This window comes from Hyperolius riggenbachi, chromosome 4, assembly GCF_040937935.1.
Source record: "Hyperolius riggenbachi isolate aHypRig1 chromosome 4, aHypRig1.pri, whole genome shotgun sequence".
Classification (NCBI taxonomy): domain Eukaryota; kingdom Metazoa; phylum Chordata; class Amphibia; order Anura; family Hyperoliidae; genus Hyperolius; species Hyperolius riggenbachi.
This window is the reverse complement of record NC_090649.1, coordinates 127,750,325-127,771,718: the sequence shown is the minus strand read 5'-3', so window position 1 is coordinate 127,771,718 and position 21,394 is coordinate 127,750,325. Positions and strand designations below refer to the sequence as shown.

The 21,394-nt window shown below is 43.5% G+C and overlaps 1 protein-coding gene across 10 annotated transcripts in view; it reads left to right on the top strand.

The window, feature by feature from the left end:
- The window catches only part of MYO7B (myosin VIIB), a 196,227-nt gene that overhangs the window by 114,642 nt on the left and 60,191 nt on the right, over window positions 1-21,394 (top strand). For all 10 annotated transcript variants that reach the window (XM_068280582.1, XM_068280583.1, XM_068280587.1 and 7 more), the window contains 7 exons: window positions 292-418; window positions 3,730-3,849; window positions 5,986-6,159; window positions 10,127-10,354; window positions 13,011-13,178; window positions 14,499-14,616; window positions 18,521-18,647. In XM_068280582.1, coding sequence (XP_068136683.1) covers window positions 292-418; window positions 3,730-3,849; window positions 5,986-6,159; window positions 10,127-10,354; window positions 13,011-13,178; window positions 14,499-14,616; window positions 18,521-18,647 — 1,062 coding nt within the window. The remainder of the gene's footprint in view (window positions 1-291; window positions 419-3,729; window positions 3,850-5,985; window positions 6,160-10,126; window positions 10,355-13,010; window positions 13,179-14,498; window positions 14,617-18,520; window positions 18,648-21,394) is intronic.

Genomic DNA, 21,394 nt, shown 5'->3' with positions numbered 1-21,394 from the left:
TAAGAAAATGACAAATAAATATTGAAATAAATATCAAAAATGATAGGTAAAATACAGCCAGTTTGTTTTCCTTTACAGGTTCCTAAGTGATCAATTTTGATGTCAGGAGGTAGTTCGACAAGGAAAGAATGTGACACCTTTACAATGATTAGCTACTTTATATCTTGCATGTTTTGTGTGTTTATTTCTCTTACTTGCATGTTAGTAAAATGACCACAAGATGGCAGTGTTACGTGAGGGAAATGAACCAGTGGAAAAAAATAATTGTTATTGAACATCTATTTTTTTTAGAGATGAGATTTACTGTCAGATCTGCAAGCAGCTCTCTGCAAACAATAATAAGAACAGTTATGCACGTGGTTGGATCCTTCTGTCCCTCTGTTTGGGCTGCTTTCCACCCACAGAAAAGTTTACTAAGGTAAATATACACATGTGATAAAAATGTAAATAGTCAAAGCTGATATCTTCATTTTAACCATTATGGTATGGAACCCGGACAAGAGGGCGCAATAGAATATCGTTGAAATTAGCGATATTCTACTACTGAATTCCGATAGAAAAATAGCAATAATCTTTACCGATATTTTACTATGACTAAACCTAACCCTACTCTCACACAGAACTGTCCCTCTACCGATGCCTAACACAGAACCCTCCCTCTACCGATGCCTAACACAGAACTGTCCAACTACCGATGCCTAACACAGAACCCTCTCTCTACCGATGCCTAACACAGAACCCTCCCTTTACCGATGGCTTACACAGAACCCTCCCTTTACCGATGCCTAACACAGAACCCTCCCTTTACCGATGCCTAACACAGAACTGTCCCCCATACCGATGCCTAACACAGAACTTTCCCCCTACCGATGCCTAACACAGAACTGTCCCTCTACTGATGCCTAACACAGAACTGTCCTTCTACCGATGCCTAACAAGGAACTGTCCCTCTGCCGATACCTAACACAGAACTGTCCCTCTACCGATGCCTAATACATAACTGGCCCTCTACCGATGCCTAACACAGAACTTTCATTCTACCGATGCCTAACACAGAACTGTCATTCTACCGATGCCTAACACGGAACCATCCCTCTACCGATGCCTAACACAGAACTGTCCCTCTACCGATGCCTAACACAGAACTGTCCCTCTACCGATGCCTAACACAGAACCCTCCCTCTACCGATGCCTAACACAGAACTGTCCCTCTACCAATGCCTAACACAGAACTGTCCCTCTACCGATGCCTAACACAGAACTGTCCCTCTACCGATGCCTAACACAGAACTGTCCCTCTACCGATGCCTAACACAGAACTGTCCCTCTACCGATGCCTAACACAGAACTGTCCCTCTACTGATGCCTAACACAGAACCCTCCCTCTACCGATGCCTAACACAGAACTGTCCCTCTACCGATGCCTAACACAGAACTGTCCCTCTACCGATGCCTAACACAGAACTGTCCCTCTACCGATGCCTAACACAGAACCCTCCCTCTACCGATGCCTAACACAGAACCCTCCCTCTACCGATGCCTAGCACAGAACTGTCCCTCTACCGATGCCTAACACAGAACTGTCCCTATATCGATGCCTAACACAGAACTGTCCTTATATCGATGCCTAACACAGAACCATTCCTCTACTGATGCCTAACACAGAACCGTCCCTCTACCGATGCCTAACACAGAACCGTCCCTCTACCGATGCCTAACACAGAACCGTCCCTCTACAGATGCCTAACACAGAACCGTCCCTCTACAGATGCCTAACACAGAACCGTCCCTCTACCGATGCCTAACACACAACCGTCCCTCTACCGATGCCTAACACAGAACCCTCCCTCTACCGATGCCTAACACAGAACCGTCCCTCTATAGATGCCTAACACAGAACCGTCCCTCTATAGATGCCTAACACAAAACCGTCCCTCTACCGATGCCTAACACAGAACCCTACCTCTACCTATGCCTAACACAGAACCCTCCCTCTACCGATGCCTAACACAGAAAAAAATGTAAATAGTCAAAGCTGATATCTTCATTTTGACCATTATGGTATGGAACCCAGACAAGAGGGCGCAATAGAATATCGTTGAAATTAGCGATATTCTACTACTGAATTCCGATAGAAAAATAGCAATAATCTTTACCGATATTTTACTATGACTAAACCTAACCCTACTCTCACACAGAACTGTCCCTCTACCGATGCCTAACACAGAACTGTCCAACTACCGATGCCTAACACAGAACCGTCCCTCTACCGATGCCTAACACAGAACCGTCCCTCTACCGTTGCCTAAAACAGAATTGTCCCTCTACCGATGCCTAACACAGAACCGCCCCTCTACCGACGCCTAACACAGAACCGTCCCTCTACCGACACCTAACACAGAACCGTCCCTCTACCGATGTCTAACACAGACCCCTCCCTCTATCGATGTCTAACACAGAACCCTCCCTCTACCGATGTGTAACACAGAACCCTCCCTCTACCAATGCGTAACACAGAACCCTCCCTCTACCGATGCCTAACACAGAACCGTCCCTCTATAGATGCCTAACACAGAACCGTCCCTCTATAGATGCCTAACACAGAACCGTCCCTCTACCGATGCCTAACACAGAACCCTACCTCTACCTATGCCTAACACAGAACCCTCCCTCTACCGATGCCTAACACAGAACCCTCCCTCTACCGATGTCTACCACACAGAACTCTACCGATGCCTGACACAGAACTGTCCCTCTACCGATGCCTAACACAGAACCCTCTCTCTACCGATGCCTAACACAGAACCCTCTCTCTACCGATGCCTAACACAGAACCCTCCCTCTACCAATGCCTAACACAGAACCCTCCCTCTACCGATGCCTAACACAGAACTGTCCCTCTACTGATGCCTAACACAGAACCCTCCCTCTACCGATGCCTAGCACAGAACCCTCCCTCTACCAATGCCTAACACAGAACCCTCCCTCTACCGATGCCTAACACAGAACTCTCCCTCTACCGATGCCTAACACAGAACCGTCCCTCTACCGATGCCTAACACAGAACTGTCCCTCTACCAATGCCTAACACAGAACTGTCCCTCTACCAATGCCTAGCACAGAACTGTCCCTCTACCGATGCCTAACACAGAACTGTCCCTCTACCAATGTCTAACACAGAACCCTCCCTCTACCGATGCCTAACACAGAACTGTCCCTCTACCGCTGCCTAACACAGAACTGTCCCTCTACCGCTGCCTAACACAGAACTGTCCCTCTACCGCTGCCTAACACAGATCTGTCCCTCTACTGATGCCTAACACGGAACCCTCTCTCTACCGATGTCTAACACAAAACTGTCCCTCTACCGTGGTCTAACATGGAACCCTCCCTCTACCTCCCTCAGGGTAGACTCCCTGCGCCCATCTTCATTCTCCTTCCCGCAAATCGTGCCTCTGCGTCGGGGAGGAAATTAAGGTTTAGGCACCACCTGGAAGGGGTACTAATACTATGACATGTGCAACTGGCCTCAATCTATGCAGCACAGAGAGGAGGAAATGAATGTTGACTTCTTCCAAGGTGGTTTAAATGATCTCAAGTGATCATATATATCTCTTGAATGGAGAAACTGTTTAAAAATTGTAAATGCACACTTGGAACATGGATGAAATTAGTTTAGAATATGGATGAAATATGACATTTCAAAGCATATTCTTTCTCTTCCCACAGTACCTGCAGAATTTTATCCGTGGTCAGCAAATTGCACACAGCCCTGTGTGCATGAAACAGCTAACCAGAGTTATGGCTAACGGAGTCCGTTTGGAGCCTCCCAGCTGGCTAGAGCTAGAGGTATAGTAATAGTATTAATCGAGTATATATACAGTAATTTCTTCTCATTTTACTCCATGGGTGTGGTGGGGTCCCTCAAGAACAGTAGTGTTACCCAATGCCTGTTTTCTTTCTGTCCCAGCTGAACACTTATGACAGGGATCATTGTATGAAAAGCTTTAAATGTTCTCTGTGACATTACTGGCCATGCATGTTATAAATTCCAATACAGTAATCCCCTGTGAGCTAAACAAAGAAGACACTGGGGCGTGATTCAAAACAAGAAAAGCCAGACTTATAAGTATTGGGGAAAATGCATCCTCTAGTAATGAAAATGCCTTTTTTAGACATTTTTACATTTGTACATATGCCTGTGTTACTAAATTATAGAGAACTTTTATAGACCTGTGAGCACTACCCAGTTCAGGCAGTCATAATTGCAGTAAAGGTTGGCCGCCTGTCTATGGGCACTACATGGTATAAACAGGCAATTCTTAGCCTAGTGGTCTTATGGGTTGTAGAGGAAGAACTGATCAGTCATATTGGATTTCCCCAGTAAAAGGAATTGAGCTAACACTAGGGTGTTTGTGTAGCACAGAGACGTGTAAACTTTCCCGATAAGAGTTCATGCAAGTATCAATTGTTTTGATGAATGACTACATTTTTATCACCACCTCCGGTTTGTGGGCAGCTCTACTTCTACAGTATATACAAAATAATCATAATATTGGGGCAAAAGACTTTTTCAGACAACACAAGAAGAAAAAATTAAGAAGGGTGCAGTCAGTTTTTGTCCACAAGGTAAACTGTCCATGGCCAGACAATGGATTCTAATAGAGACTTTCCACTTTTGGTTGAGGAGGAGGCTGGATAGGATGATCATCCCCAATGATCTGGTTCATCTATAGTTTTATTAGCAATTCCAGTGTGACAGAAGCTCATTATTATTATAATTATTATTTGGTATTTATATAGCGCTAACATCTTCCGCGGTACAGTACAGAGTATTTTGTCTTGTCACTTAACTGTCCCTCAGAAGGAATAACAATCTAATCCCCACCATAGTTATACTTCTATCTATGTATCGTTGCAGGGGTAATGGACAGCGCTACAATATAGGATGATCATTAGATCTTAAAACAAAATAGTAATTATATACATTATATAAAATACTTAAAATAATACAATAAAAATCTCGTAAAGAGAGTATTTGTGCTATCAGATTGTAGTAATTGTTGTTGTTAGCTTTGCGTATGCGCTCTAGAATAGGGTTCAGCGGTGTCCCCTTAAAAAATCCTCAATATTATCAGTAGATAGCGCTCTGCTGGTTCATCCCATTAGTAGAGACAGTAAGCCCCAAAGCAAACGCACTCACCCATCTTGTGTGACCACTGTGAGATTGGTCATGGATCGCTCTAGGTCCAGCCCCCGGGTCTACTGGTCAGTGGCTGAGTTTTCCTCTTCTCAGGCAGCAGCTTCTCCCCGCAATATGATGAATCTCAATACCTCATAGAGAACAGAGGTCACATAGTGTAATCCAGTTTGATAAAAAAAGGTTTTATTCCTAAAAAACTACTCACACAGTGTAGCAGTGTTTGACAGCGTTTAGAGTTTTAACGGGCTCTCCCCGTGCCTCCCGGACAGGCTCGTTAGGATTTCCCCGCAACCGCCGCTTGAAGAAGCTGTGACCTCTGTTCTCCATGAGGTAGACGATGACGGGTGAGTGCGTTTCCTTTGGGGCTTACTGTCTCTACTAATGTGATGAACCAGCGGAGCGCTATCTACTGATATTATGTATGTATCGTGTAGTGTATGTATCGTAGTATAGGACCTATTTAGGAAACCCACACAGACACGGGGAGAACATACAAACTCCATGCAGATAGTGCCCTGGCTGATATTCAAACAGTGGACCCATTGCTGCAAGGTGAGGGCGCTAACCACTATGTCACCATGCTGCCCTCATTAAAAACATGAGAGGCTCTCAGCAGCGTGTCCTTGTTCGCAACATGTTTACATTCTTGTACTTAACACGTATAGATAACTGCATATAAGGAAATACAGTAGCTACTCTTCATTTCTATCTTTGCAGTTACAGTTTTATCTTATGACCTCTGACTTCTTATGACCTTTGCTTTGTCTACCTGTCTTCTGCAGCAAATGAAGGGAGCAGCACCTCCAGAGTTGCCTGTCAAGGTGATGACTGGTCAGACTGTTACCATCCAAGCAGATTCTGCCACCAATGCCAAAGAGGTCTGCAGGAAAATCGCCCAGACGCTCGAACTGAAGGACACGTTTGGATTTTCTGTGTATATATCAGTTTTCGACAAGGTATTTATATCAGGCCTGGATTTACATGCCTGGAGCCTAAAGGCCCAGATGTTCTGGAACCTTAAACTTCACTGTCCCTTAGCATTAGGCAGCCAAAGGTACACTCAGCATTAAGTAGCTAGTGGTGGCCCGACTGAAGGGAGAATCTCATCAGTGGAATGCAGAGAGGCAGGTAAGTAATTGCTCATTACACTCTGATTGGGACACTACATAGGTAAAGAGGGAGTGAGGCACTAGAGGAGGGGAGTTAGCCACCTTCCCATCATTAGGTGCCTGTAGGCACATTCCTACAGTGCCTTATGGTAAATCCGGCCCTGACTTATATCATATGGCAGGGGTCTCAAACTCGCGGCCCGCGGGCCATTTGCGGCCCTCGATACAATATTTTGTGGCCCGCGACGGCAAAAGCTTCCTTATAGTTCGCTTCAGTGCTCCCAAGTAATCCGCCGCATCCCCGCTGCTAAACGAGGGCTGCAGAGCCCCCAAATCACCCGGGGGGCAATCCGCCGGCATTTCCTGGAAGGGGCAGAGCTTTCAGCTTCAGTTCTGCCCCTCCTGACGTCAATCGCCGCACGGATCGCCGCCCCTCTCTGTGAAGGAAGAGTGAGAGGGGCGGGCAGCGATTGACGTCAGGAGGGGCAGAGCTTTCAGCTTCAGCTCTGCCCCTTCCAGGAAATTCCGGCGATTTGGGGGCTCTGCAGCCCTCGTTTTGCGGCGGGGACACGGCGGATTACTTGTGATAAGAGCACTGAAGCGAACTATAAGATAAAATAGGCTAAATAGTTCGCTTCAGTGTGAATTTGATTTTGAAATACAAATCAATGCAAATCAATGCAAGGGACGGGTGGGGAGGGTGTTGCTGGGTGGGTGGTTGGGCGGGAGCTGCTGATTGTGGAATTCCTTATGCGGCCCAGCCTCATCCTGACTTTGCCGCCTGCGGCCCCCAGGTAAATTGAGTTTGAGACCCCTGTCATATGGTTTATAACTAACTATAAGAATCTGCACTAAATGTTTTAAGTGTTTTCTTTTTGTACAAAATGTCTCTCTACTAGTAGGCATCTCCCACAGATGATTTCTAATTAATAAATGCAGCTGCGGTGGAACATAGAGATTATTACTGCTGTCTCTAATCACACTCTTATATTAGAGTATTGCAGTATATTGGATTATACCTAGCTGTAGTGCAGTGATATTATTGTCATTTATTGTCATTAAAGTCAGCATTTACAAAATCTTTGCCAAAAATGTCAAGCATTTTACTGAAATTTTACAACCATGTGATGATTTAGAAGTTGGACATAAAACAGGTACTTGTAATCAGGGCCGTTGCTAGCCCCAAAGATCAGTAGCACGTGCCACGGATCTATTCTGGGGTGCCCTGGATGTCCCCCAGGCAGAGTCAGAGCTGTGAAGCCTCTATGGGGGCATGCTGGGAGCTGTGATGCATTAATGGGGGAATATGCTGGGTGCTGTGGTGCCTCTATGGTGGCATGTTGGGTGCTGTGTTGCCATGCTGGGCGCTGTGGTGCCTTTATGGGGGCACGCAGGGAGCTGTGGTTATTCTATAGGTGCATTCTGGGAGTTGTGCCCAGTGGGAGGCCTGTGGGAGCATGGGAAGGGATCCACTAGAAGGTCAGGGAATGCTATTGGGGGACTGCCAGACAGCCTGGCAGTAGGCCAGCCTGCCCGCAGAAAGCCAGACCAGCCAGCACAGAAGCCAAGTAACTCTGCCTAGTTATAGTTAAGTGGCACTGCCTATTTATGTGATTTGCTGCATTTATATACTGTATTTATTTTTTGTATTTATGGAGAGGGGGCCTTCATCTAACATTTTGCTGGGCTGTCCTACTTAGATTGCTGATAAGTTCATGGAAATTTGGCTCCACCCATGGCAACACCCATTCTGGTGCATGGTCCCACCCACTTTTCGGTTGGAGTGCCTACAAAAGCCCTGAATCTCTTAGAATCCTAGCAACGCCCCTGCTTGTAGTTACACTACACACACACACACACACACACACACACACACACACACACACACACACACACACACACACACACACACACACACACACACACACACACACACACACACACACACACACACACACACACACACACACACACACATATACACATACACACATATATATGTATATGTATGTATATATATATATATATATATGTATATATATATATATATATATATATATATATATACAGTATACACACACAAAACCTAAAGGGGGTCAGTTAAGTAATAAAGGGTGCCTGGTGATTTGATTCCATGAGGCCATGAGGCAGAGTACTAAAGCACCACAAGAGATTCCCTTGAGTTACATTAGTTGTCATATGGATGATGAGTAGGGATAGTAAACCACATGCAAATAGTTCTGAGTTAATGCAGGAGTATGCAAATTTTGTATGAAAATGTATGCAACTGAAATTGTACCAATCAAATTTTACCTTGATATGATTCAGTTGGTCCATTTTCAAGCTGCATAAATGTGTATAAAACATTTGCATAATCCTGCATCTACTCAGAGCTTTTTGCATCCCGTTGACCATCCCTAATGATGAGGTGTTCATTGTGCATAATATATTGTAAACAAGTTCTGTAATTCCAACCAGTTACCATACCTTTTATTATAGCCCTGGAGTAGAGGGGGCTCAGGTGGTATTTGATGTGTTCACCATTAACTGTCTTGTGTGCCTCCACCCTTTTATTTTGTCTAAGTGCCCATGGACTATATGCAGTGTAGATCGCATGAGAATTGAAATTGCCCAATTAACTCATATCCATAGGGGTAGGGTAGGGGCAGGTGGCATTGCTCAAGAATGTCTACATCGTATGGCCCCATGAAAGTGTTGCTATTGGGCCACATAATCTCTAGCTACGCCACTGCTCTAGATACAGTGGGGAGGTTGGAGAAACCTTTTCTCTGATAATTGGATCTAATAGGTATCTAAATGGCATGTTTAGGTATAAATATGTGATTAGTTGGCCCTGTGTAAAAAAAAAAAAAAAACAAGTGTCTTTTTAATAAATTTCTGGGTAAGTTTTGGTATTTCCTGAATGTATGATATCTTATAATTTTGAAATCTATTTACCGTATATTCCGGCGTATAAGACGACTGGGCATATAAGATGACCCCCCCAACTTTTCCAGTTAAAATATAGAGTTTGGGATATACTCGCCGTATAAGACTACCCCTCTTCCAACGCACACCAAATAAAAATTAAAAAAAACATACTGGTGCTATGTATGAACAGATACAAGTGTTGTACTGTATGTGGTACTCAGTATATAACAGTATGCACGCGATTGACTGGTTGGATTGATCAACTCTCCCTCTCCCTAAGTGGATTGGTCAGCTCTCCTTGTCTACCTGTTTATCAGAGCGGTATGGAAGAATAGATTGCGCTGTGCCCATAAAACACGCCTCTTTCACCCTTCTGGGCCACCCTTGTATCCTATTTACCTCCTTTGCCTCTCAGATCTCGCACATGTGCACCTGCGCCGCTTCACCACAGTCCTCAGCAGCGAGATCTAAGAGGCGGTAACAGGATAAGGCGTATCACCCGGCATCAATGACACCCGGCGTATAAGACGACCCCTGACTTATCAGAAGATTTGAAAGGGTTAAAAAGTAGTTTTATACGCCAGAATATACAGTATTTGGTTTTCTTTTGAACAAGATTTACTGGTTTTGCTTTGTTATGTGATAGAACCTTAGGGGGGTGTATACATGTAAGTAATAAAATTGGCCAATCATTCACCAATCAAAACTGCAGGTGTGTACACACACTTACTTGTGATATGTAGGGTGAGAAGCATATTCTCAGATGTCAGGTTTATTTTATTGATCAAGCTATCAAGCAAATACAAATGTCTACCTTCTAGTCCTGAGTGTCTTTGATTTAATAGAAACAATGGCATTTACCCTAGTCTTTTCTGTGCTCCAGGTCTGGTCACTTGGCAGTGGCTCGGAACACCTGATGGATGGCATCTCACAGTGTGAACAGCTTGCCAAAGAACGGGGTGAGCAAGAGAAGCATGCCCCCTGGCGCCTGGTTTTCCGTAAGGAGATCTTTACTCCTTGGCATAAGTCCACAGAAGACCCTGTAAGCACTGATCTTATCTATAATCAGGTGATACGTGGCCTGTGCTTTGGAGAGTATCGTTGTGAAAAGGTGAGCCTTATTCATTTAACAACCACTAAGCATTTATTTAAATGTTATCTTCATTTAAATAGGTTGTAACATCCAAAAGTACAAAAAATGCCCAAAAAATAGTGCTCCCCAAAATATGTAACCCCCTTTTTTTTTCTAAAATAGGTCCCTATATGTTCCCCACTTTCTTATTTTTACCTAATCTGGGTGCCTTTGCCTAAGGCTGGGTTCACACATAAAATACGTACAGTTCCGTTCTAGTCCTGTAAGTTTGCATCAGTTTGCATCAGTTTTGTATCAGTTTTCCATGGCTGGGTTCACACATGCAATGTGTACTGTTCCATTCCTGTCAGGTAAAACTGATTGAAAATTGATACAAAACTGATGCAAACTGACAGAACAAGACAGGACTGGAACGCAACTCTACACATTTTATGTGTGAACCCAGCCTAATTGCAGGATCTGTGCAGTGCCCGTGGGATTCTGGATAGTTTTTTCTTCTTTTAGCAACAGTAACAAGCTTATTTCAACATGCAAAAACGGATGATTTTTGACTGTTCAAATCCCATCTGCATAAATTTGCATAACACTAACATAAAAGTTGAATTAGGTCAAAATGATTTGCATCTCTTTGACCATCAAGATCAGGAACAAGAAGAAGGGGAGTATTGCCCACATTTAGGGCTTGTTTCCACTGTAGCGGTGCGGAATCGCCTGGATTCCACCGCAGAAGAAATCGCATGCAGGTGCGTTTTTTTACGCGTTATTTTACGCGATTACGCATGCGATTTCGCATAGGTTAGGCTATGTGCGTTTTTAACCATGTCACTGCCTGTGTTAATTTACATTGGTTCCTATGCAGAATCGCATGCGTAATCGCGTAAAATAACGCGTAAAAAAACGCATGCGATTTCCCTATTAAATACATTAGCGGCGATTCGCATGCATTCCACTAGCAGGCGAATTCGTTGGCTCTTTTGTGCGTTTTTTCACCGCTCATAAAAACGCACCACGCAAACGCTACAGTGGAAACAGGTCCATTCACTTGTATTACATGTGCGAATCTGCATGCGTTGGACGCATGCAGATTCGCGATAGTGGAAACGAGCCCTAAATCTTATTGTGTTGGCTGTGTGTACCGAGTGAGTACACACTCTGGCCTAGGTGACGCACTAAGCATAGTTTTTCGGGTTTTCAGGGCAATTTTGTAAAGGAATATGTGTTTTTGCATATTATTTTAATAAAAATCCTTTTAAAAATGGTACGGGCAGCACGTTTTTGATTTTCTGGAGTCGGGAAGGAATTATTTCCCTTTTGGGGCTAATTAGACCATGCCTTGTAAGGGTTTTTCGCCTTCCTCTGGATCAACAGGGATATGTGAGGGAGTAGGCTGGTGTTGTACTTTGTTCTCTGGTTGAACTCGATGGACGTATGTCTTTTTTCAATCCAAATAACTATTAACTATGAAATGCTGCAGTGAAAACACCCTCTTAGGCCTGGAACCCACTGAAAACAGCAAACGCAAAACGCTACCGCTAGAGTTTTGTCTGAGCGGTTTGCAAGCGGATTCATGCGCGTTTGCGTTCGCGTTTTGCAACATTGTATTTTTTTGCTCAGCGGTTGTGTAGCGTTTTGCGTTTTTATCCTGATTGGTCCTGTGAATTATTTTTAATTTTGTTACAGTGTGCTGAACCGCAAAACGCTAGCAAAACCGCTCAGTTTAAGTTTTGCTGAGCGTTTCTGCTAGCGTTTCAATACTTTACATTGAAGCGCTAACGCTCCCAAAATGCTGCATGTCCTGCGTTTGCGTTTCTGGGAAACGCAAACGCTCCTGTGGAAGTTGCCCCATCCATTAACATCAGCTGAGCGTTTTGGCAAAACGCTAGCGTATCGCAGCGCTGCCAAAATGCTCAAAAAAACGCTCTTGTGGGTTCCAGCCCTTATGGTGCTCATACATGGTATTTTTTTTCCGATCAGAGAATTTCAATTAATTATTCCATTTGGTCAAATAGTTTTTAGAGTTCTTTTTGAGGTACCATACACGAACATTTGTTTTTTCCGAAAAGCCAAGAAAAGCAATCAAATATGAAGAAAAAGTTGGTTTATCTAATATTATTTTCTTATACAACCTACCATACAATTTCACAAACAATCACCGAGATTTTTGCAACATGTCCGATCAGATTTTTATCGAAAAAAATTGAATCGTTTGTTTTTTTTCTCAATCAATAAAAAAAGCTTCTTTTCAATATTCACTCTATTCGATCATTCTGGTTGAATAAATGGGAAAATAATCAAACATTTTAGTTGTACCATGTATGGGCACTATTAGGGTGACACTGCTGTAGTACTTTGTCAAAAGCTGGCGATTGGCAAACTGAGCACAACCTCTCCGTGTTAACCAGCCCTCACAGTAAAGTTTAGTTCCAGTACACAAAAAGCAAGACATTTATTAATGGTCAAAAAATGTTGCGAGGGCTTGCTAAACCCTTAGATGTCAGTATGCTAAGTGTGTGCTAAGTGTGTGCATCAGTTGTGCAAATTTCAATACAAAATAATATTCTGGCGTTTTGAGTGATATACAAAGTGTTTGTGTTTTATAAATGTGATTTATTTGTGTATTGTATTGCTGTGATGATGTCATAAGTTTAAATCAAATGAGCTGTCTTTGTTTCAGGATGCAGACATGGCAGAACTGATGTCTAAACATTGCTATATAAAGTATGGAGGAACCCTGAATGATGTCAACATAGTAAATGTTACAAAAGACTGCATACCATCAAAACTGTTGGCTGCCAAACCTGGTGCTTACTGGGCAAACTTGCTGAAGGAAACACATGATAAGGTAATGTAGTTCTTAGTAAAGGGGCCCATACACAGGTCGATTTCAGAATGGTCGAATCTGCTGCAAATCTATAAGTGTATGGCCACCTTAAAGGTGGCCATACGCAATAGATTGCAGTATACATGCAGCAGATTCGACCATCAGATAGATTTCTGTCAGATGCCTGTGAAGTCGAATCTGACAGGAATCTATCTGATGTGTGCCACACACTAGGAACAGATTTCCAATAGCTTTCAGAATGCAATCTATTGGAAATCGATCTAAATGCATTATTGGACCATTAGATCCAATGCAACTCTATGGGCCATCAATCTGCTGCCAGCAGCAGATCGACCTAGATTTTCCATCCTGTCAGATCAAATCGATCAAAATCGACCGCAAATCGATTGATCAGCTGAATCGATAGAATCGATTTCCAATCGATTTATCGATGGCTGAAATTGACCATGGCCCCTTTACAGTATTTTGGGCTAATTTCACTGTAGTGTAAATTGTTTCACATCACATGCATTATCGGAAAATCCCACCGATGTAATCAGTGCCTGCATAAAATATTATTAATTCCAACGTCACCCAATAGATTCACTTAACCCTAAATGACAAATCTAACCAAACTCTACTTACCAAGTTGAGTTTTGTTTTAAAGATACATTTATTTCATTAAAAAAAAACAACACACACACACACACACACAAAGAGAACAATGAACAGAATCAGAAGGTACACACTGGGCCTGATTCATGAATCTGCGCTGCTAAAGCTTAATGTGCTGTAGTGTGCGCAATGCACACCTTACATAGCAGCGCTTGCTGCCATGTAAGGAGCGTGCCTTCCTTAGTTAGGTGCATTGCTTCCTTAGCAACGCACGTAACATTAACTTCGGGCGGTCCTGCAACCTCCTACCGCGATACTTCACTCGCGGCCGTTGCTGTGCTACTTTACACTGTGAATGTATATTAACACAGTAGTCGCCGCGAGTAGTCGCGGTAGCAATACTTCACAGGAGCAGGACCCCTCACAGTTAATGTTATGCGTGTTGCTAAGGAAGCAATGGGCGGGCGTAACTAAGGAAGGCACACTCCTTACATGGCAGCGAGCACTTCTATGTAAGGCGCGCACAGCGTGCACTACTGCACATACAGCACAGCTTGATGAATCAAGCCCACAGTTTCCCATAGCAAATAAGAATATAAAAGACTTCTGATAATTGTACTTGGTATTAGACTGCAAAGAAAAGTTACTAAGTGAATGCCCAAAACATTTGTACTGAATGAAACTGCTTTGGTCTGCATGCTTCTTTTCTATATTTATGTTCTACAGGCCCAGTATGTTACTGAAAAGACTCCAGTACCAAATGTAAAGGAGATGGTAGTGGACTATGCATGGCAGCAGTGGCCTCTGCTGTTTTCAAAGTTCTTTGAGGCATCCAAGTTTGCAGGTGAGATCGAATGAGAATTATTATCTATGCTTACGCAACAATTGGACGAAGTAAGAGCCTAGTAAGGTTTAATCAAGTTGGTTTAACATATTGATATAATATCCCTAGGTAAATAGAAATATGTATGAATGCATAATCCTCTAGATTGCAAGCTCGCAAGGTCAGGGACCTCCTCCTAGTGTTTCTCATACTGCTGTAATTTACAATATGCACTGTAGCAACTTTAGAGATCCCTCAAACTACACATTAACTATGTATGTATTTGTATTTCTACTACTGAATGTCATGACTGTACAGTGTCTTGAATTTCTTATGTACTGTATATTTGTTCCTCATTATTTGTTTTATACAATGTAAGAGCGCTACAGAAGATGTTGGCGCTATATAAATAATAATCATAATAATATTAATAATAATGCATAATAATATCAATGCTTTATTACTGATGAGAAACTGGGACATAAAATAAAATTCTTCATGGATGAATAGGACCAACATTTTAACATATATTATACTTACTGTAATTTGTCAAAATGGTGGCATGGATATAACAGATTCCATAGAGCTAGTTATGATCTGTTAGCTTCAAAAGCTGTAGAACATGCACTGTACTGTTTGTTTTAGGAACACTGTCTACTTAAAGGGAACCATAGATGAGCATCAAAAAGATTTTATACATACCTGGGGCTTCCTCCAGCCCCATACGCTCTGATCGATCCCACGCCGCTGTCTCCCCGCAGCTATGAGAACCGGGACCCCGCTTTGCCGTCAGTCAGAGCCAGTCTAAGCATAAGGGAAGTGCGCTGTTTGCGTATCTCTGCAACAGCCGCTGGAGAGATACATAGAGGGCGCACTTCTCCTGCGTAGGCTGGCTCCGATGACGACAGTGACGGGACCCAGTTCTCGTAGATGCAGGCAGCGGAGGACGGCGGCGTGGGATCGATCAGAGCGTATGGGGCTGGAGGCCCCAGGTATGTATAAAATCTTTTTCATGTCCCCATCTCTGGTTCCCTTTAACCTCTTGAGGACTGCAGGGCTAAACCCCCCTAGTGACCAGGCAATTTTTAGTTTAAAAGGCCACTGCAGCTTTAAGGCCAAGCTGCAGGGCCGCACAACATAGCACACGAGTGATCCCCCCCCCTTTTCTCCCCACCAAGAGAGCTCTCTGTTGGTGGGGTCTGATCGCTCCCCCCATGTTTATTTTTTTTTAATAAATATTTGTGTTGCCGTTTTAAAAAAAAAAAACCCTCTTCCTTTAAATCCCTTCCCTCCCTCGCTCCCTCCCTCCCCAAAGCCGGCCAATTACGGCGATCGGCTGTCATAGGCTTCTGCCTATGAGAGCCGATTGCTCTCTTGTCCCCCAGGGGGACAGCCGTGTCACACGGCTGTCCCCAGTGCAGCGCTGCTGCTGATCGCAGCGCTGCACAGAGTAAATAGACGGCGATCACGCCGTCTAACAGTCTCCCGAGCGGCAATAGCCGCTCGGAGACTGAAGGCGGGGCGGGGCTCCGCCCCCCAAGCAGGAGATGCGCGCGCAGCCTGCGCGCGATCTCCTGCAAAACAGAGCCCCAGGACTTTACGCCAATTGGCGTTAGGCGGTCCTGGGGCTGCCGCCGCGGCCACTCCTACCGGCGTGACGCGGTCGGCAAGAGGTTAAAGAGAACCCGAGGTGGGATTTAATTATGCTAGTGGGGCCCAGAGGCTGGTTGTGCACACTAACACCAGCCACTGTTGCCCCATAGTGTGCCTCCAGGACCCCCCTGCGCATTGCTATACCCCCAGCAGTGCTGGCGACACGCAGCGTGTCGCCAGCACAATGTTTACCTCTGCCTGTCTGTTAGCGCCGCTCCCCCGCCTCTTCCGTATCGGCGCTACCCACCCGCGTCCCTTCCCTCCTGCTGATTAGAGGGAAGTGACGCGGGCGGGTAGCGCCGATACGGAGGAGGCGGGGGAGCGGCGCTAACAGACAGGCAGAGGTAAACATTGTGCTGGCGACATGCTGCGTGTCGCCAGCACTGCGGGGGGGGTATAGCGGCGCGCAGGGGGGTCCTGGAGGCACACCATGGGGCAACAGAGGCTGGTGTTAGTGTGCACAACCAGCCTCTGTGCCCCACTAGCATAATTAAATCCCACCTCGGGTTCTCTTTAAGGTGTTTGTTAATGAATGTTCTCTTCTTCGGGATCTTGATTTTGCCTAGAGTTTAGAGAAATACTGTATACTGTATTCAAATGGGAAAAAGATAATAGCACAAGTAAAAATGTAGCCCAATGGAAAGAGGAAAACGCGCATAGGAGAGAAAACAGGAGAAAGAAGGCAGGAGGGTGGAGAGGGTAAGGGGTGGGGAAGAGAAGGGAGGAGAGGAAAGTGAAGGAGTTAAAAGTATAGGATAAAGACGGCAAGAGCATAGGATTGCAAAGAAGTTGAGGGGAAGGGGGAGGGTAAAACTAGTTACAAATAGAAGGATAACAGAGGGGAACATAAGAAAATGGAGAATATCTTCTTTCCTCTTTATGCCCCCTCCCACCATCCCTATTTATTTTCAGCACTCACCCTTCCTTTCCTCAATGCGCCCACCTATTTTTCCTACTCTGCCCCCCTTCCTTTATTTTCCCATCTTTTCATTACCCCTTACCTATTTCCCCTCTTCTGTCCCCTCTCACTACTCCACTTTTCCCCACTTGTCTTTCCTTTTTCTCCTTCCCCTTTTCACTTTTTTTCCTCTCCTCCCATTCCACCTTACACCCCCCCCCCCTTTCTTTTCTTTGCTATGTTTTGTTTCTCTATTTTCCTTGGCTACATTTTTATGTAATTCTACTTTTCCCTTGTATAAATTATATCATTGTTATTAAATCTAGGTGCACCTTATTTTACTTATGCGAACATTGATGCCTGTAACATTTCGAGTCCATGGTTGCCCTCAAATAAAAAATATACTGCTAGTCCTACAGCCATTGAAGCTAATAGACCATAACTAGTTTTAGGTTGTCTTGTAATTTTTATGTAATGGTTTATGATCAGTGACCAATAAAGGCTTGTTTTATCTTATGCATACTGTATGTATCTCTATCTATGTACTTATTACACTTTATCAACTAAACGTTTTTTCCTTCTTGGTCCTTCTTCTTGTTCCTTCCTGGTCCTCTATGTTTTCCTAGTTTTGGATAACAAGAACAGGAACGAAGGGGCAACCATGTAAATAAGACATCGGTGTGCCCAAGCCCAAGGTCACAGTACCAGGTGACCAATGTATAGACAATCCAACAAGGCTGGCACCACCAGTAATAAAACAATGCTCTTTTATGTAAACGTCATTAAGTGACATGAAGCCAGCATAAAAGTAGAGAAGAAATGGCCATGGCAACAGCCCGCTGTTTCAAGCCTGATGCCCTTTATCAAGCCCTACAAGTGTGAGGAACAAGCTTTTCTTAAATAGCAGTCAACACTAGAATCAAACAATTTAAATGAATCCCGACCAATAACACAGCCAAACATGTAGTGCGGACCTGATGGGGAACTATTGTACCTGAAGTGTTGTCATGTGACTCAACGTCTGCATACTGAGAGGAGGTGCAGCCCGATCCACCGCTCAGATATAGTAACAAGCATGGCGGACGCCAATTTCCGTATTGCACACATGCTCATGGACGGGCTGTCGCTATGGACATTTCTTCTTTACTTTTGTGCTGACTAAATGTCATTTTAGTGACATTTAAATAAGAGAGTATTGTTTTCTTACTGATGGTGCCAACCTTGTTGGATTGCCATAGTTTTAGATACTACGTTATATGCTAATATACATTGTGTAGCGCCATACATGTATTAGATGTACTGACATACGTTAGAACTGTTTCCATGTTTAGTTATTTGTCTCTAATTCCACAATTTCCCCCAAAACTTCTGCAGGTCCTACCATCAACAGGAGCCACTTTATTATTGCAGTTAACTGGAAGGGAGTCAGCTTTTTGGATGAAAATGAGAAGAAACTGCTGGACCTTTCCTTTCCTGAGTTAATTGGGATACATACTAGAAGGTAAATTTACCACTTTTCACACCATCAACCAGCGTTTCAGATGCGGCGTGATCGGATGATCGGAACGCAACACTAAAAACAGGGCTTTGAAGGTACCAGGGGTAATGCACGGTAATGTAGCTTTTGGAAGCAAGCCAAGCTATAAGTGAGCTCTCTTGCTCCCACTTCCTGTGGCATGAGAGTATGGAACAGCTGATTGTGGGTAGACAGGATACATGCACACAGTTAACATCTGATACATGCTAGTGAGTAAATGAGGCACTGTACCTTCAAGACACACCTTTGTTTTTAGCTGGGTAATGGATACAGTAGTAAGCAGTGCGTGTGTAGGGAAATGGCCTGACAAGTATTTTGCTGTATTATTGCTTCGTCAGAGGCCTAAATACTTGGGCCTTTAATGAAGCGATAATCCTGCAAAACTGTTGTCAGGCCATTTCGCTGCACCACCATTGCTTGCCACAGTATCCCTTGCCCATATGAAATGAAGGTGTGTTTTGAAGGTACAGTGCCTCATTTACTCACCTCCACTTATCAAAGCCACAGTTTTCCAGTTGCTTTCTGTTTGTGTTATGTCTGATTTTTTAAACGTTACCTCTATGTGTTTTTAAATGGGTTGCAATGCTGTTTGTAGCTGTAGGCACTATAGAATTATATATATATATATATATATATATATATATATATATATATATATATATATATATATTTATATATATATATATATATACATATACACAGCAGATGCAAAAGTTTGGGCAACCTTGTTAATTGTCATGACTTTCCTGTATAAATCATTGGTTACACATACAAAGCTAAATAAACACTCCTTCAAACCTATGAGCATTTCAGTGCATGATTTTCACCCTTCTCTTTTCAAAACTAGGGTTACACAGGTGGCAGCCATTAGCAATTCCTCCATTGCTACTCCACCAGTTTGCCGAATTTTGTCCCGGCAATTTGAAAGGAAGGGAGGGGTTCCTCCAATAAATGTAAAATATTTTATATTTGTCATCATGCAGCTGAAAAAAGGCTGCTATTTATTATTATAATTTAGAAAATAGATTTTATTTCTGAAATCTTGTATTTTTAATTTGGGTCCACTTTAAATATAACATATAGGAGACACACACAGTAATATTTGAGTGAAATGAAGTATATTGGATTTACAGAATTTACAGAAAGTGTGCAATAACTGTTTAAACAAAATTAGGCAGGTGCATAAATTTGGGCACCACAAAAAATAAATGAAATCAATATTTAGTAGATCCTCCTTTTGCAGAAATTACAGCCTCTAAACGCTTCCTGTAGGTTCCAATGAGAGTCTGGTTGAAGGTATTTTGGACCATTCCTCTTTACAAAACATCTCTAGTTCATTCAGGTTTGATGGCTTCCAAGCATGGACAGCTCTCTTTAACTCACACCCCAGATTTTCAATTATATTCAGGTCTGGGGACTGAGATGGCCATTCCAGAACGTTGTATGTGTTCCTCTGCATGAATGCCTTAGTGGATTTTGAGCAGCTTTTAGAGTCATTGTGTTGTTGAAAGAGCCAGCCCCGGCGTAGCTTCAGCCTTGTCACCGATTCTTGGACATTGGTCTCCAGAACCTACTGATACTGAGTGGAATCCATGCGTCCCTCAACTTTGACAAGATTCCCAGTCCCTGCGCTGGCCACACAGCCCCACAGCATGATAGAACCACCACTATATTTTATTGTAGGTAGCAGATGTTTTTCTTGTAATGCTATGTTTTTCCTCCATGCATAACGACCCTTGTTATGCCCAAATAACTCAATTTTAGTTTCATCAGTCCACAGCACCTTATTCAAAAATGAAGCTGGCTTGTCCAAATGTGCTTTGGCATACCTCAAGCGGCTCTGTTTGTGCTATGGGCGGGAAGAAGGCTTCCGCTGCATCACTCTCGCATACAGCATCTTCTTGTGTAAAGTGCGCCAAATGGTTGAACGATGCACAGTGACTGCATCTGCAGCAAGATGATGTTGTAGGTCTTTGGTGCTGGTCTGTGGGTTGACTCTGACTGTTCTCACCATTCATAGCTTCTGTTTATTCGAGATTTTTCTTGGCCTGCCACTTCGAGCCTTAACTTGAACTAAGCCCGTGGTCTTCCATTTCCTCAATATGTTCCTAACTGTGGAAACAGATAGCTGAAATCTCTGAGATAGCTTTCTGTATCCTTCCCCTAATCCATGATGGTGAACAATCTTTGTCTTCAGGTCATTTGAGAGTTGTTTTGAGAACCTCATGTTGCTACTCTTCAGATAAAAGTAAAAGAGGAGGGAAACTTACCCCCTTAAATACTCTCTCATAATTGGATTCACCTGTGTATGTAGGTCAGAGGTCACTGGGCCAGATTTATCAAGAATGTCTGAGACAGGTTTCTAGAAATCCATGCAGAATTGTCTCAGCCATCTTAAGAAATAATTAGATAGTGTAGATTCCTTCTAAAACTGTTGTAAAATAGGAGGAGCTAGGGACATCTCTCAGACAGTGCAGTGTGTGAGGGGAATTGCTGTTGCTGAGGTAACCAATACATCTGCTGTATTGATAGCAGCAGGCTCTGACTGAAGAATTCAGCACAAATCATGTCTAGGCTGCGCTCTGTAATCATGTCTAGCCTGCAGTTCTACATCTGTAGAAGTGTAATCTGCACCAGTTTAGGAATGGATTTGCACTTTTCTTAACTGTAGTGCAGCTCTAGAAATTCATGCTAAATTGCCACTATTACCT